Source organism: Orbicella franksi, chromosome 6 (genome assembly GCF_964199315.1).
Source record: "Orbicella franksi chromosome 6, jaOrbFran1.1, whole genome shotgun sequence".
NCBI lineage: Eukaryota > Metazoa > Cnidaria > Anthozoa > Scleractinia > Merulinidae > Orbicella > Orbicella franksi.
The window spans coordinates 6,138,297-6,156,146 of record NC_138150.1 but is presented as its reverse complement, the minus strand read 5'-3'; the positions used below and the strand labels follow the sequence as shown (position 1 = coordinate 6,156,146).

At 39.1% G+C, this 17,850-nt stretch overlaps 1 protein-coding gene across 2 annotated transcripts; it reads right to left on the bottom strand.

Annotated features, from left to right (window-relative positions):
- Positions 1-356: 356 nt before the first annotated feature.
- LOC145490542 (uncharacterized) lies at positions 357-17,801 on the bottom strand. 2 transcript variants are annotated; one of them, XM_081469646.1, is made up of 19 exons: positions 17,717-17,801; positions 16,843-16,968; positions 16,235-16,285; positions 15,822-15,866; positions 14,931-15,061; positions 14,250-14,415; positions 11,891-12,115; positions 10,654-10,938; positions 9,705-9,887; positions 8,963-9,006; positions 8,539-8,643; positions 7,881-8,014; positions 5,660-5,835; positions 5,397-5,477; positions 4,665-4,772; positions 3,328-3,581; positions 3,171-3,242; positions 1,378-1,556; positions 357-597 (listed from the first exon to the last, which is right to left on the bottom strand). In XM_081469646.1, exons 2-19 carry the CDS (start codon positions 16,940-16,942, stop codon positions 480-482), a joined length of 2,457 nt encoding a protein of 818 aa, XP_081325772.1. In that variant the 5' UTR covers positions 16,943-16,968; positions 17,717-17,801; the 3' UTR covers positions 357-479. The 2 variants fall into 2 exon arrangements, with proteins under 2 accessions (XP_081325772.1, XP_081325771.1); XM_081469645.1 differs by having other exon boundaries at positions 17,675-17,785.
- Positions 17,802-17,850: the final 49 nt, after the last annotated feature.

The following is a 17,850-nucleotide window of genomic DNA, read 5'->3' as shown; positions in this document are numbered from 1 at the left end:
GTTTTATATACACGTTTTACGCAACTACACTTCTTTATACACAGTCTTATCCGCTAACGGTGATCAACATCTCGGCTCTCTTCTTAAGATCAAGGCAGAGACAGGTGTACAGGTAATAAGAATTACGAAACTGATAAACGAGAGAACAGACGTACTGAATCATCACATTCTCCCAACTAGCAGCATAAGAATATGTATGGAACGGTAAGGAGAATCTATATGTTGATATCTATCAGGGCTTAGGAGATAAAGATGCTCACTAGAAAGTGAAGTTTAGACTTGGAAAACATTTGCTGCAGTCTCTACGAGTCTGGGATGTTTAATACATCTCAACAGCTTTCCTTTCTCCAATTCTGTGGAGTGAAGTCTAAGCTTTTCCTTGTTGTTTAGCCGTTTAGCCGTTTAGCCTCCAAGCGGCCGCTAGTGACGCGGAGGACCGGACACCAAACTTCTTTCTTGCTTCAACTACTGTTTTGAACCTACGTGTCTTTCTGGTCAGCAGCAGCCCCACTCTTAGCCTTGGCTTGTCGTTGTCGGATTCTCTCTCGCCAGTCCCCCTTGATTTCTTCAAAGTTAGGATTGTAAGCTGCCTGACCACTGGGGAAAGCAAAATGTTAGATTGAAATGGGGTTCTACTTGATCCAAGCCACTTGTAATACTAATACCTTTACATAATAACTCAAATTAGCCTCGCATTTAGATTGGTTTTTACTTATGATCAATTGGACGACAGACGTATAGATGTCGTCAATAACCTTTGGTTTTGTTTCTTTATCATATAAAACACGCAGATTCCAAGATGCCGAACGTCTTTATTTGGTCTTGCTTTCTTTGTATAAAGTCTCTTATGGAAATTAACAAACAACGGAATCTTAGAAAATTTGTACTTTTCGGCAGAAAGCCTCCTGGCCATGTTAGAATTACGAGTTTTTGGCGCGCAGACTGCCGGATTGAGAAAATATAGGCATGTATGTCGTACATAGCATTTTAGCTTGCATTCAAGCGTCATACAAACGTCTCTTAAACCAAAACTTCCTGTCATTACTCCATGAACGAACGAACTAACGAACGAACTAACGAACGAACTAACGAACGAACTAACGAACGAACTAACGAACGAACTAACGAACGAACGAACAAATGAATGACTGGGTCAATCAATCAATCAATCAATCAATCAATCAATCAATCAATCAATCAATCCGTCAATTAATCAATCACGCGTCATTTCGTCCTCAAGACGGCACAGAGAGAACCCAAGCCAAAGGCTTCAAATCAGTTAATTCTTGAAGGTTTTTTGCAACATAAGATAATCTCAAAAAAGCGTTCAAGTTAAATAAATCGAAATCGATGACTTGACGTTAAACAATCAAATACCTCTCTAAGTGTACTTTCTTCCATTCTTCTATTTGTCGCACAGGATCATTATGTTCCTCCTCGTCTTCGCTGCTGTCCAGTGCTGGTTCTTCTTGTTGTTTTATACTCTGCCACTTCTGAACCAGAGAAGAAACTTTCCGTGCCTTGGACGAAAGAAGCGCCGAACCAACTTTGGACGTCTGGAAAACAAGCAACAAACGTTGATTGAAAACCTCATCTTTGCTTTTACTGGGTAGATAATATATTTGGCTCGGTAGAAACGGTCAGAACGATCCGTACGTAAGGTTCCAGAAACGGTTCCAGAATTCCAACGGGTCAATTCCCGCTGCTTCCACCAAATCATTATAAATTTCTACTTTATTTGTCGGGTCATGTAGCTGATCTTGTCGGGTTTATGACCCGAGACCCCTCACTTCTCTGGAACACTGCCTATGCAATGGAATATTTCACGTAATAAATGTTTTTGTTTTAAGGTGGTTCAAAACAGTTCCCAGCAATTTCCAAGACTTTCCAAGATTTTGATACGTCATTACAACCACCGTAACAGTAAAGATTTCAAATACAAAAACGAAAAGGCTGACTGCTGGGAAAAAATCGGGGAGAAATTTACTTTATCGGCGGCTGAGGCGGAGGTCAAATTCCGCAACATAAGAACTGCGTATGGTCGTTATCTGAAGCGATTGAAAACGCTAACTTCTGGATCGGGGCGAGATGCAGTGCCAAGAGAATTTCAAAATAGGTTGACTAAAAGAAGAAATAAATTTGTTTGCAGCAAAATTTCCTCCTCAACGTCCGCCATATTGTTTGCTGCGATTTCCCGCCAGCACAACACGCGTGTAATTTTGACAGTTCCGCTGTCCGAAATGTATGCAACAGTCGGCTCTGCGATCGCTTGCGATCGTCTGCGATTATATGGAAACAACTCTCTTTGCGATCGTCTGCGATCGTCTGCGATCATATGGAAACCAGCCTTAAGTTGATGCTACAAGTTTGGTATAAAAAATCCTGTCCAGTCATTGGTGAACACATTGGTATCATTTTCGTGAGACAGTAGATTACCATAGCAACAGCATCACCTGCTAAAAACGCCTTTAACTTTCGCTTTAAGTATTCATAGTTCGAAAACGACGCGGTAAAACTATTTTTTTTATTATTTTCAAATTTTTGATAAGCAGGATAAGATGCAACTTTTGGCAAAGTTTGAAACATTTCTGCATGGGGTTCAGAGCCACCTTAAATTTTCGAACATTTATGGAAGTAGTCACACGACATCTGCTTACAACAGCAGTGATCAGAGGAGTAAGATCACAGTGAAACAGAAAACCTATATGACAGTTAACTGTTCAGCCGTCACGCAAGGAACGTCTTTAGTGTGACAGTATCAACTTCGGCCCTGACGGTCCACACTACGCCGAAGGTATTTGAAAACGGAGGTTTCACTCTGTAAACGCATCAAATGTTTTCCTCCAAACTACGCCGGAAGAGTTTAAAAACGCAACAATCACCGGTCATTTTGGATTTGAGTTGGGAAAAAACCGGGCAGGGAAATCACACGATTAGCGTGAGGTCATCGTTTTCAGAAAGCTCCGTTTTCAAATGCTTTCTCTCCACACTAAACGCAAAGCCGGCGTTTTCAAATTCCTCCGGTTTGAAGAGCGTTTTCGAAAAGTTCCGTTTTCGTGACGGATTAGTGTGGACGATAGGCCTAACCGTAGAAATGAAGCTGCGTTTTCAAAGTTCTCCGGCTAAGTGTGAATGGAACCTAAAGCAAGCAACTTTTTTAAAAACTTCACCTTTTTCTTCTTCTTGACTTTAGGTTTTGTCGATACTGTCGCCGGTGAGGGTATTACAGCATCAGTCGTTTCCTAAATAGAAAAAAAAAGGCAAGTTAAGAAAACAACGGCAAGACGAGCAAAACACTAAATCACTCTTGATATAAATCTCACGAACCTGAGGCGGCGCTGGTAATTGAATCCCAGTACTTTGTGGCACTGCTGCAAGCAAAGTCACAGGAGGGGGACTTGCACTAGCCATGTCCAAATCGGAGTAGTCGACCACAGGTCGTGAAAGTGACGCAGGTTTTGCTACTGAAGTTGTTGGCATTTCATCACCAGGGGGAGGGGGTGGGGCTTCTGCTGGTTCTGGGGGTGGAGGTGGGGGTGCAGAGGATTCCACTGGAGGGAGAGGAGGGAGATCGTCTGTACCTGTGTGACATTTAACAAATTGACGTCAGTTTTTCATGCGTCTGTCCTCTTAATGATCATGAATTTCGTCATAACATTGTCAAAGTAGCTGTGGATACACGAGGCGATAGCCGAGTGGATCCGCTATCGTATTGTTTTTTTACGATAACAAATTGTCAAATTGTCCGTTCTCGCTCGTTGACGCATCGCATAAATGATAAATTCATGTGTCTGTCCGCATATTGACAATGAAAATTAGCCAATGAGCGCACGAGAATTTCTGCAGTTATTGTAAAAAAAGAAATAGTTACGTATGGCAGTGCTTATCGTAACCAGGTAGACATCGCATGTTTAAGGACTAAATTACCCCACCGCTGATATTTTCCAGGCGTCACAGATCTTTCCACGGCGATGTCGACCGGAAATAGACAGAGTTATACGTTTCAATTAAGAACATCTCATTTCAAACCACTGTCGAAAACTTGTTAAATTTGGTGATTTATCTGACTTCCTAGGACGTTTAACCAGTGATTCCGAAATTATATAAAAGGCTGCACTTTGTCCTGGTTTCTCAAGAAAAAAAAAACCTAAATCACAATATGAAAATACCCTCCTATAGAAATATTCCTCATCTTATCCTGCTACCGAGAACCGCAGTTTTAAAATTACCAGCCGCTATTCGGGAAAGGAGCCCGCGCTCGGGGGGTGGGGGGGTGGGGACACCGAGAACGGTGGTAACCGAGCCTAACGGCGGTCCGCACCGTAATGCATGTACGCCAAACAATTCTGCGACTGCAGCACTTCGCTATCACTTTCACCGACTACGGGACTGCAGAATACAGTGAAACCACTATTATACCTGTTCTTTCAAATGAATGGAATTATCAGTTTTCAGTAAACACTGTGAAAAACAAGATCCAGTGCTGCATCGTAAATTCAGTGCGGCCTCGGGAAACTTGAGATTTTTAGCAATTAAACTTTCTAAATATATTTCATTTAGTGCCATTGTGTGCTCAATACAGGCGTCCGTTGAATAGGGACTCGTTATAAAGGTTAAAATACAACGCTAACTTCGGGACTCTCACGCTTTAACTAAACACACACCTGGGGGAGGGGGAGGTGATTCTTCTTCTTCGTATGGAAACGAGGCGGTGAATGACACAACTTCAGAGCCAACATCTGTTCCGGGAACAGGCGGATTGACAAAGGACTCTAAATAAAACCACATAAAACAGTGAATCACAACATACAAAAGAGAAAGAAGTTACAATCAATAAGCGCAAATCCCCTTGTGCCAATACTGTCTCTACTGCTAAGCCCACAAGATATGCCTTCAACTACTCTATGGGGCAGTCTTTTACAAAACAAAAGAATGAAATGGCGGTCATGTTGGTGTACCAAACCAATCCTGTGGGAATTCAACTCTTTTCCTATGTAAACAATTTCTCTTGTTCCCACAAATTTGCATGGCAGCTGGACACGTGAGAGAATACGCTCTATAGTAGCGATTGACTATTTAATACATGTGGTAAATATGATAACTATGATATTTCCAGTATTGAACCAGACCTTCACCAGGAAGAAGGTCTACAGGCCTATGCATGACTGGGTAGGGAAAGCTTTCACGCAGCAACACAAACGACCTGTTTCCTGTCAGACTGGGCATAATTCGGCGTAAGTACATTTTGCACTCTTCTCGTTATAAAAAGTTCTTTTGCCTTTTTTTTATCGCGTGGAATTCTAAATACGAGATGTAACACCAAAACGCCGCCAAAAATAATTCTACAAGGCCAGTGGTTGAGGGTTTTTATGACGTTAGATACAAACCAGCTATACCTGTTTTAACTGAAGAGGATACCACTGGTACGGTTGGCATGACAACTGACATCGCGGGCGCTTGAACCATCGGCAAATAAGCTGAGAGAAACAGAATTGTATTCTCGTCAGATGATAATTCTCAGAATTAAACTCAAACGAATTTTATGGAGAAAGTAAAGAGAATTGATCTTTCAAGCTTGACAGGACAGTAGAATCGATTCATCAAAGAAGAAGTGCTGACAAATGCCGGGAAACACTACTACTACCATAACATTTTTTACCTGGATAGCTCCACACTCCCACACTCTGACTGCTTGTCACAGCCGCTGCCGAGCTCTGGACCGGTGCCTCTACTGAGGGTGTGTCTTCCTTGACATCTGGCCCACTCTCATCTGATGGGTACTCCCATTGCGAGTCGCCTGTCACCCTGTTCGTGTAGTAATATCGTTTGTGTGTCCTGCCAAAAGCAAACAGAGTACAACAAAACAACAGAATGAAATGCTACACCATGGCAATACTTCTCCTAACTTTACAACTGGAGAGCATTCATAATGAGCGTAAAACTATCCATGACAAGGATCCATATTCAAATAAAAATTCATATTTTTTTTTTTGTCAAAAAACCCCTCCTGTTAGGTCAGCCAAATTTCTTGCATCGCTCAAAGGTAATATTATTATTTTCTCGCAAGGATGACTTCTTCACTCAATATGAATGCTCGAACCAAGTTCCTTGGTAAATAATTCTTGTACGCTCTTCCTCAAGAGCTAAGAATGTATTACCAAAGATGCACATAACTGTTTTAATTAAGCAAACTAAGGAGTTGAAGATGTTTGTACATACAGTTCCACTGACCTTGCTCATGTCCTACTTTGTTTCTTGTCTTGCGATGCTGGTCTTGCTGTGGTGGTGGTGATCATCAGCGAGGTGAGTTCGAGTCCAGTATCCTGACGTGCCATAGGGTATCCAGTCCACAATACAAAGTGCACAACCACAGACTAGGGTAACAGACATAAACAGACAGACATACACAGACACAGACAGACAGACAGACAGACAGACACACATACTCATGTACAGATGAACACATGCTACACTGTATGGGTACTCACAAGATTGTACTGACTTGGTCTCTACGAATGATTGAAACCACAGTTTTGGGCAGTGATGTCACTTGTTGACTGACAAGTTGATATGAGTACTTTTGAGTTCTTAGGTAACTTTTGATTAAACTATGTAGCCAAGTTGAACTTTGTAGGGCCATGAGACACCTAACACCTAAAGGCCCTGCATGGAATAGCATCCTTCCTCCAAGTAGGGAGGATTGGTCAAGAAGATTGCAAAGGAAAGCTGTTGACTGAAACTGATTTTTCAACTGTTGCCTATACTGTAGCCATGGAGGGAAAAGTTTCAATACATAGACTTCTCCCTTACTTTCATAAACGTTCATGCCTCTGTCCAAGAAATGGAAAATAACAAACACACAGTTTTGTCATTACATCAGAACTGTTTTCCTCCTGATGTTTCTGCAAGCAAACTTCCTCTAGTACAATGTTTCTTGTTTTCTCAAAACTAAAAATCGGTGAAAATCAAAAACCAAACAAATAAAACATTTGCCGGGTTTTTGTTGAAATAGAGACAAAATGTGGCAGTTTGTTAGAACAAGAAAGGCTCTGGGAACAACAACAGCAGGTAATTGTTTCCATGTAGCTTTTCAAAGTTCAGAATGTTCTTCCAAACTTTATCGAGTGTTTCTATGTCACTCAAGAGAAAAACGGGGAAGATTTGTTCTATTTCTCTTGGAAAACACTTTCATTACGTCAACAGCTCAAGTAAGTTCTGTGTGTTTTTTTTTTAAATCGTGTTATGGAAGGCCAGCTTTTAGCGTGTGTTTTAAAATAAGGGGATTTCTACAGGGCTTTACAAGTATGCCTTTGCCCAAACTTTTCTTGAAACTGAACCAAGGAGAAACAAAAGACTGACAAAACACATGCACAGACAAGACAATAGGGAGCTTAAGCACGCGCGTTTTTGAGACGCGGATGGCAACCGGAAGAGAAGATTTCGCATGCTTGGTCCGTATTGTCCCCCAGATTTTTATACTACTCATCACTAATGAAGAAAAGATACTTAGCAATGTGAATATGGTTGTGTGAGGACAAGTTTAAAGTGAAAAAAGCTCACTTCCGGTTACCGTCCGCGTCTCAAAAACGTGCGTGCTTAAGTTCCCTACTAACACTTGCAGCAGAACATTGAACAGAGAACAAACATCACTACACATATGGATCACATCAATGAAGGATGGCTAGTTTCTGAAATTTTCACGAACCTAACACTGACCAACTTCTTAAAAGATGACGATGAACCCGAGGAAGCCATAACGAGACAACTTGATAATTATCACAGTCTATAGCTGTGCACAGTTCATTATGACTCCAAGCCTGTTGCTCAGTCCAAACAGGCAGGATACTCCCCCCTGGCAAAACACAAGACTGATACAGTACCTGTCCCAGTGGCACAACCAGCCAGGGGGGGCCGCAGACTCCTCATACTCCTTGAGCCGCTTGTCAGCTTCACCGAGCTTGTCAATCAAGTGACGGCTGTCTAGAGCTCCTTCACGCCAATCATTGATTCGTGTCTGGAGGTGAAATATATAAACCTAACTTAGTTTTGCTAGACACAATATATTGATCTTTGGGGCCATAATCTCAAGAAAGCTTTTCGTTCTCGGAAGCAAAACAAAACTTGTCCATTATGGTACTGCTTATTGTGCTGTACAAGGTGGTTCTAACATTTAGGTCTGTGGATGAAACCATAGTGTTTGACTATTTAAATGAAAGCAATTGAGCAGTACTTGGTACTGTTTACCATGCGGTAAAGGGTGGTTCTTACTTGTGAGTCTGTGGATGAACCCCTAGTGTGTGCCCATTCAAATGAAACTTCATGTACATGTACTTAATAATTTAATGTTAGGGGGAAACAATGCAATGGACTAGCATCCCATCTGCAGTGGGGAGTAGAAATACTCCTAGTCATGTCATGCTACAGAAACCGGGATAAGCTCCAGCTTGACAGGCCACTTGCAGACTTTACATGTACCTATAATTATATACATGCACATAGACAAACCTATTGAAGGTAAAGCTCCTGAGTGGTCCTTACCTCCATTTCAATGAGCAGAACCTTCAAGTCAGACACACCATGTCGAGAGACCTCTAGGAAATCCAGCTTATTGGTGAGCACTGACGTCAAATCCAAGATTTTCAGCTGTGAATTAAATACAAAGAATATCCAGACTTAGAATTTTCATTATCCACATTCATTAAGTCAAGTACAAAATAACAATGCATCAACGGATGTTCAAAATGTTCTGGGGTATCCAGTAAAATTAAGGGCAAGGAAAGTGCTATAAACCAAAGCCAAACTTTTGCCTTCCCTTTCTATGTTTGGAAATGTTCGTCCTCAGATACATGTATTCTTTTAATACTTGCTACACTATCATTCTATACTTGCATGGATTTTTTTCACATTTTCTGCATGAACATACAGTCTGTTCTTATTAACCTTGGTCAAAAAGTTCTCCTACCCTGTAACCTTCCTCTTCTGTATTATACTTCTCCTTTTTTTCCTCTGCAAGATGGCCAAGAAATATGTGCATAATTATCATTAACTTAAAAACATACAAGCATCATGACAAATAAATGCAGTTTGTCTTTTTACAACTAAAACAGGACTACTGATAAGCCTGCAAAGAAAACAGATTAGCCAAGTTGCTCTTTGGGCTAGCCCGAAGGTCTCCCTTGTTGGCCTCACTTCAAGTAAGAACTAAAAAGTTGCCCATATGAAAAGTGACAGATAACCAACGGACTAACAATTAGTGAAAAAATCAACTAGACCTGGACCATCACGCAGGGCATTCTTTAGCATGTTTTAATGTGTTTGAAACCCAGCTTTATTTAATAGAGTACAACTACATGCAATGCATAAAACAAGTCCGAAATAATATGCCACAACATTTATGTGGTAGGAAACTGGTAATAAGTATGATGAAGTTGTGCACCACTCATAAATCTCCTGACCATCCTCAATGCAGACACAGTGCAACATTGCTCACAATACTGCTTGCAATGATTAGATTGCATTGTGTGAAACTTTTGAAGCTCTTCTGTGTAAAATTGCCGTTCTAAGTAGAACCTTGTTCTACCATTCTGCAATATTGTGCAATATATGCAATATCACTCTGCATTAAGTCACTCAAAATCACACTTTGAGCAGAGCTCCTTTAATATTAACATCAAAGTTTTTTTTCCTGATTCATTAGTTGTCACCTGCAACAGATTTTTCTTCTTTTTTCTCCTCCGTGCCAACAGTTTTCAGATGCTCAAAGACTTCAGGTGGCAACAGAGGTTTCTCTTCCTTGTCTTCATTTTTGTCTTTGTCAGCTTCATCTTCAGACATCTCCATGCTCTCCTCCACCAAAATGTCCTGCTTACCAGCTTTCTCATAGGTGTCTGATAACAAAAAACCAGCCAGGAATACATAAATAATAGCCTCCATTTGGCACCACAATATGCTTGGATATTTGTCCATGGACATTGTCTGTTCCGAGAAGTGAACAGTTTTGCAAGAGCATGACTCGAGGAAAACTGTGAGCTTCGAGGAACTGATAATGTCCGAGGACAAATATCAGAGCATATTTTTGCGCCAAATGCAGGGCTTAAAAAAAAAAATGTTCATTACGCCTCGCCCTTTGGACAAGCAGCTCTAAAAGTTTGCTTGCCCAGGGCAAGACTAACTTGACTTTTTTCTTTGCTTAGTTACCAGACAATATGCCTGATCCCTTGCCCATCAGACAAGTGAAAATGACAAGTTACTTGCCCGGTGGGAAAATCTACTTGCCCTGGACTGAACTGGACAAGACAGCACTTTTTTGAGCCCTGAAACGGAGGCTATTCCATTTATTATCCTTCAAATATTTTTTACAACATGTGCAATTTTGAAAATTGGGGAATATCACTCAGATATTCCACAGTTTTAGCTGGGGAATATTCAGTCACATGGCACATTTATACCAATTGCATGCGAGCTAAAACATTTGGTGGATTATAAAAATTAACAACAGTTTAAAAGAAGTGAAGTGAAGTTTAATAGAATGATAAATGAAATTGAATTGCTACCCTGCAGGACTCCTAATTTGTGTCTTGATGTACCACTACACTCTCCATACAAAATTACAAAACTCAGTGTAAATCTGTTAAAGAGAATTTCTATCCTGACCTTCCAGCAGCTGAGCAGCAAAGTCATCATCAGAGTCCTCATCCACTTCCATAAGCTTTGGTCTTTTTGCTGGAACTTCTTCTTCATTGTCGACAGATTTACTAGCCTTTTGTATGGCAGCTCTCTTTTCTCCTGACCTTTCAGTGTCACTGTCTCTATCTTCCCATGAATCAACCACTTGAAAGCTGGACTCAACATCATCATCATCGCTGTTGTCTTTTGAGCTTGCTTCCCTGATGTCATTTTCTGAGGCATCTTCTGACAGTTTTTCTTCATTTTCCATTTCTTGGTAAAACAGACAACAAGATTAATACATGCATAAGTCAACACATGGGCAGTTGTGCTTTCGAAAATTACAAGAACATTTTTAGTAACAAGGGAATATTTCAAAGATTTGAAGTTTGAAGTTTTCTTCAGCCTTAATAGTTCATTTTTAAGATAGCCATACTTTCAATATTAGTTAATTATAATTATTATTGGTATACACAAGTAAAGATTTTAGATTTTTAGATCAACATAATTTCTTAACTTTTTTTCACACAACCCCACAAGCCAAAGGCGATCATTATCATTGTTGTTGTCATTCTCTTTGTCATCACTGTCATCATGACAATCTTCTTTCTCTGATAAAAAACTGATACTCAATATAATTTCTTAATTTGTTCCAATCTGGGTTTATCTGCTTAAACATGCAGACAACACTCATAACACTTAAAAACAACTTGAAATCATCATCATCAGGAATAAAATTAATAAATATAAATTGTCTTACATGATTTTCAGAGTGTGATCTTCAAGTTAAAGAAGATTACATGTACTCTTTATCATGCTAGAAACATACCAACTTAAAACAATTTGACCTACAAAATAATTATTATAATATTGATTTCCTACAACAGTTACTATAAATAATAAAAAACAGTTTACTTAGCAATATGCATGTGATAGGACAGCCAAAAAGAGTGTGAACTACACATTTTCCATTTAACAAGGCACCAGAAGGTACCCCATTTCATTCCCATGGTCAACCTGGTGAGATTCTGTCTTGACAAAAAAAAATATCCTATAGTGCATGAAGTTTCAAACACAAGTTACTGAGAAGAGCTTTCATACAGTGCAAGCTTCTTTCTGAATATTTTGCTAAAGAATCTGAACTTTGACCACAGGCACAATTGCAAATCAGACACATAATAAACTTGTAAACACATTGCAGCAGCTATTTGAATTTCTAAATCACCTTTTGCCTCCTCAGAATCGTCTTTATCTTCTAGATCACCTTGTTCACATTTCTCCTCACCATCAATACCAGGTAGTTGATCATCACCTGCAGTTTGTGTATCGGGAGCTGCTGACAATAATTGTTCAGGAGGATGCCACTGCACTTCATTTGTTTCCATATTCCAGTAGTAATAACAGTTTGTAGCTTCATCAAGGCAGGCCTGCCACGGGTACATGTCACCTGCTGAAAAAGGGTAAATTCCATAGTAAAGGAAATGATCAATCTGAACCGATCATCAAGTCTACCACTTACGTGTACAGTGTTGGAAACTAAATTTTGATAGCACTTGCCATTACGGCAAGTGACTCTCAAAATCCACTCGCTTGGTGGACATTTTCACTTGCTCAGAAAAGTGGCTCCCCTCTCCCAAAAATTCTCCGCAATGATTCACAAATCATGCATTTTTCAATAGCTTGTTACCACGAAGGCCCAGCTTCAGTGCCATTCCATGCTGAGCTTTCTTGTTCTGGTCCATTTATGAGATGCCTCCTTAGGATCAATGATTGATTTTATTGTTTTATCCTCAATTTTATCATCAACTTTTGAGACTCCTTGGAAATTTTTCACATTACTTATTTCCGTAGTCTTAGTTTAATGGACAGCTAGCACTACCGAATTCACATAATATCCCTAGAATCAAGACATTTTGGAGTAGTCAACTTGTTGCCATGTGGACGACTGGTGTTTTTTTATACTACAAAACACTTTCAAAGCAGTTTCTATTCAAGGTAAATCTTTGTGAGATTTGTTTCTTAATGTCTCATGTTGGCTGATGTGCTGGCCAGCATGTATTAGATTCTTTACATTCACCAATTTTCCAGATACAGTAAGAGGTAGTAAAATATTGGGTCAAAAACCAGACAAGGATGGGGCTGCATTATTCAACTTATCAATAGAAAGCTTTTCACAATCTGAGGAAACATGTCCAAAAGCTCCATGCATTTCCTCATTGACACCTTGGCTTTAAAAAGTACCTGAAACCTTCAGGTCAAGATCTGACAACTTCATTGCCAATCTAAATACCTACATTTGTTTCAGCTAAGAAAAAAACTAAGCTGGCTCATTAAGAAGCTGAACCATAACCAGTAGCCAGGACTTAGCTACATACCTGTATGAGATTACATGCACATGTATGCTAAAAATAAAATAGCCCTCTTGGGTGTACAAAATAATATGTACATTATTCTCTCACAAAAAATCTTGGGGAACACATCTACAGGGATTCAGGAAGCTCAGAGTTAGGAAAAACCCTATTAAGTACCTTCTTTCATCGTACAAGTAAAAGGTGACAAACATTAAATGGTTGAAAGTTCTTTTTCATCCAAGTCAAATGAGGAAAAGAAGTTTCGGACATGACAATAATCAATTCAAAGAAGGGTCATTCCCTCAAGAGCATCTTTATTCAAAATGTTTACACAACTTAAGGTGGCCAAACACAGTTTTCAAGAGCCTATGCCTAATTCACCATTACTTTTAAGCTATTTATGCTTTGGCGCCCGTTTTTTGCAAGTGTCAAGGTTAACCACAGAAGGGTTTATTATCGCATTTTGGCTAAGGTGTGTGCTGTTGCCATGGCAATGGGGCGGGTTAAAAACAAGGCTTAAAAAATGGTTTTTGTTTATTTAAAAAAAATCCAGTCACATTAAATCCCTTCTGTCAACACTGTTCTAATAAAATTTTGACATAGGCGATTTTCGTAATTCGCCTTTAACCGTTTTCACTGCATGTTCTGTATTATTAAAAATTCCCTATGTCAAAATTCAAATTTTTTGCGATAAATCATTCACGTGGTTTCTGAACTATTTTTTTGCCAAATTTCTTGAAATTCTAACGACTGGATTGCTAGAAATCGGCATGTTTCTGCAAAAGCAATCGGTCTCAATTTTTCGAGCAACCGCGCATGCACTGCATTTAACTGGGTTCTTTCGGTAACAAAGAAAAAGCTGAGAGTTACTGGGTTCTTTGCGTCGTTACCTTTTCTAACACATTTTTGTAATAAAAGACTAAAGCCATCAATACACTGCATTCAATAATAGAGAAAAATAGCGCAGATAGTGTGGGTGTTGAATAAATAAAATGATCGCTCTATTGACAGCATGTTTGTTTTTGCAATCCTTGTGCGCACGGAGAATTGCATCAGCAAAAGCGCGCGCGAAAACTGTGTTCGGCCACCTTAAATGTGCCTGCCAAATGAGCGAAAAGTTTCCTCCAGGATTCTCATTATGAAAAATCTGACCAGGTACAATTTTGTCGAGAGAACTTGATAAAATAATTTACATGCTAGACTCACTGATACTACACAAGAATTGCCAAGTACCTTCATTTCCATTGTCATCAGCATCTACCCAAGTGTCAGAACCTTCTGCAGCAGACATCACTGGGCGTTCATCTTCTGTGGTGGAGCTGACAGCTTCTTCTGGTTGTCTGTTCACCATTCCATCATCCACAGTGCTAGTGGTGTCTGCATCCATTGATTCTATTTCCTATAGGAACATTCAGCATTGTTTAACTTGAACCACCATCTATGACCCTCCAGGGCAACTCCCAAGGAAATAGGACAAGAAGCTCATTAGAAATTTTGAAAAGAACCCCTATAAGGTACCAAGATCCTGTTTTGTGGGCTTGGCTTGAACTTTTTTTCACCACTAAGAAATACAAATTCTAAAATGACACAATATCTCCTGTCATTTTTTTTTTTCAGCTCAATACCCTAAAAGGTACAACGTAAGCTCTCACTTTGGACTTTTTGAGGTTGAACACCCTGAGAGCCACCAAAACCACTTTTTTAACTCCTAGAAGGTACAACAAGCACCCTGTCCTTTTTTATATGGGAGACCCCCCTCCCCTGCAGCAACTTCTGTCTCATATATGTAGACAAGTTGGCTTTGCTGAGTAACTAACAATTTTTGTTGACCATCAGTGATAGTTGAATAGGCTAGACCAATAACAACAATTAATGTTAAAAATCTCGAGAAACTTTTTGGGTAACAAGTCTTACTTTAAAAAAGTCTGCCAATTTGGCATCAATTTCCGCATGCTGTCCAGTTGACGATGTGCTGGGAATAGCAGACTCCTCTTCATAGTTTATTGAGCCATTTTGATCATTATTGTCAAGGTTCTCTTCGTCATCTGTAAAAAAAAGAATGTTATTGGTGCTAGTTACCTAAGAAGGCAAAATAATAGTTCTCAAATACATTTTCATTAACAAAATAATCTGAAATTAAGAGTGTACATCAATGGCAATACCAACCAACCAACCAAGGCCAAGGTCATATAAAACACGAAAAATAAACAATTATTTTGTTTCCTTAAAATTGAAGGACGTTGCAAGTCTTTAGATCCAAACAACCAAAAAACAGAACTTGGTAATCTCTCATTCTTGTTTAGAGGAGGGCAAGAACCTCTTGTTTAGTGGTCAACACTCCCGTTACTAAAGTACCACTGAATAACATACATACATATTTGAAAATAGGCCATTTCCGAGTTGGCTTTTGCCTCTGTGTCAAAACGAGTCTTCGTGACAACCATTCATATGGAAATGCTTTCCGCCAACATGTTCATTTTCATGCAGATCAAACTCATTTTCATATGAAAGGTTTTGCATGAAGACTCGTTCTGAAACAGAGGCACAAGCTAACTCGGAAATGGCCTATTCAGCAAACCTTCCATCTAAATTAACTTCTGCATGTTTTTCTTCAAGCTGTTTAAAGAGGTTGGTTATCATACTCATAATGTTGAAATAGCCTTACATTCTGTACTCTGAGCAAATTTTGAAGAATTATATTATAAGCTATTAACATCTAATATGAATTAGATCTGAATTGTATACTCAGACCCTCTATACTAAAAAGAATTAAATGACAACATTTTAATTTATCATGTCTCTTACCTTCGTCATCACTGTGGTCAGCATATGATCCAAGTAAACCAATACCTACAGAATGATATTCATTGACAGAGCAGTGAATAAGGCATCACAACCATGCCTAAACTGTCACTTTACTGAGTGATTTATTTGCAAGAGCTTCACTAATACACTAGCATCAAACAACACACATGACAAAATCAGTTACCTGAGAATGAGTCAAACACATAGATCAAATAAACCAGAATATTCCATGGTCTAAATTATGAATATTTATTCTCCATATATCTATAATTCCTGTTGGTATATTTGAGAGTTTAATGAGTGTGTAAACAAATAAAATTTTGAGTAGCAAAAATTATTAGCCAGTGCGTATCTAAAATTATTACAGCTGATCATATTATTTTTTATTATTGACTGCACTGTACAATAATTACCTGTTATGCTGTTAGGATTGATGGTTCTCGTTAAACCACTTGACATGGGAACTGCATTTAAAAATAAGCAATTATACAAACTAAGAGATATGCTTCTTAAGGTACATATGACTGCTAATAAGAAAAATGGTCGAAATTTTGGCCTTTAAGGTATATAATTATGACTGCTAATAAGAGAAATGGTCCAAATTTTGGCTCAAAAAATTTTAACAAGCAACAATCAAGCAAATTTCTGTAATGGTCGAATGCATTGGGTCATTGGGTTATTAGGTCATTACAAGTTTGCCGTGTGCCTCGCATGTGTTGAGTATGACCTCCCTGTGGATGTGCACCTTGTGATATGTGCTTTGCATTTCTCACTCAGCCCTTCTCTACTTTGACAAGTATTTGGGTTGGTAAGCATCTCCACAGATCCTATTGGTGTCTGGTGGTCACTGCTCTTATGGTTGCCATGGATACCTCCATGGCACATAAGCCTTGTCACTATCACTGGCCTTAATTAAGAAATATTATTATTAGTATATCTAAGACCGTGAGCTAGTCATTACACACAAGCACAGAATTATTGGTTGTTTATATTAGATTTACAAATGCACCAGCCTACATACCCTCCCCAACTTCTCTTCTAGATACTCTGTCTATTTGAAGAACAGTTCGTCTTCTGGAAGCCTGAGCCACAAGCTGCTTATCTTTGGCTCGCCGACCCATAACTTGTGACCTTTCAGAGCTTCATTCTGTAATGGACATGAAGTAAGTTGAGATTTCTTGGTGCAAATTTAGAATACACAAGTCATATGTGACTTTTGAAGCCCATTATGCTGGGGGCATGCAAAAATTGAGTACACCTTTCATCATATTAAACAACATCTAAAGCTGCTACTGAGGCCTTACAATGATGATGATGATGATGATGATGATGATGACGACAACAATGACAATGATGATGATGACCACAACGAAGTTACTCTTGTAACAGAATTTTTTTAACCATGTTTCAAAATTGTGTAACATTTTTGTGTTGCACACGACAATTACAACCAAGTTGTAGGTTTGATTTACGCAAAACATTTGGTATCGTTGACTTCCTATAACCTTGCTGTATGAAGGTTATGCAACAAAGTTGTACTGTACATGTCTATCTCCACCCTTTATTCAAAGAAAGGCTAGCCTTTCAACAACCTTTATTTGTTCTGCCTTATTTAATTTAGGGTCTTGAGGAACCACACGTGAAGTGGGGTTTTCAACCACAGGTTACAGTAGACTGTTATCACTTAAGAACTAAGACAGGAGTAAACGCTTATAAAGCAATAGTTAAGCTTGATTAATCAAAGAGAATCTGATACATAATTCTTATCGGAGAACTCTACATCACAACTATGCATAAAGACAAATGTTCTAAAGGTATCCCAGAATAAAATATGTACAAAATAACAAAATCACCTTTTAAAACAGCAAGCTCAGGACTATTTTACAAGAAATCACCTTTCAAATGAGAAAAGTCCGGCAAAAATGCGTAAAATATCTCCCCCGCCGAAACATGGTGGATTCGAGCACACGACAGACTCACAAAATTAGTCAGCGGTAAGATATTCAATTAACCTCTAGTGTCCAGTTCC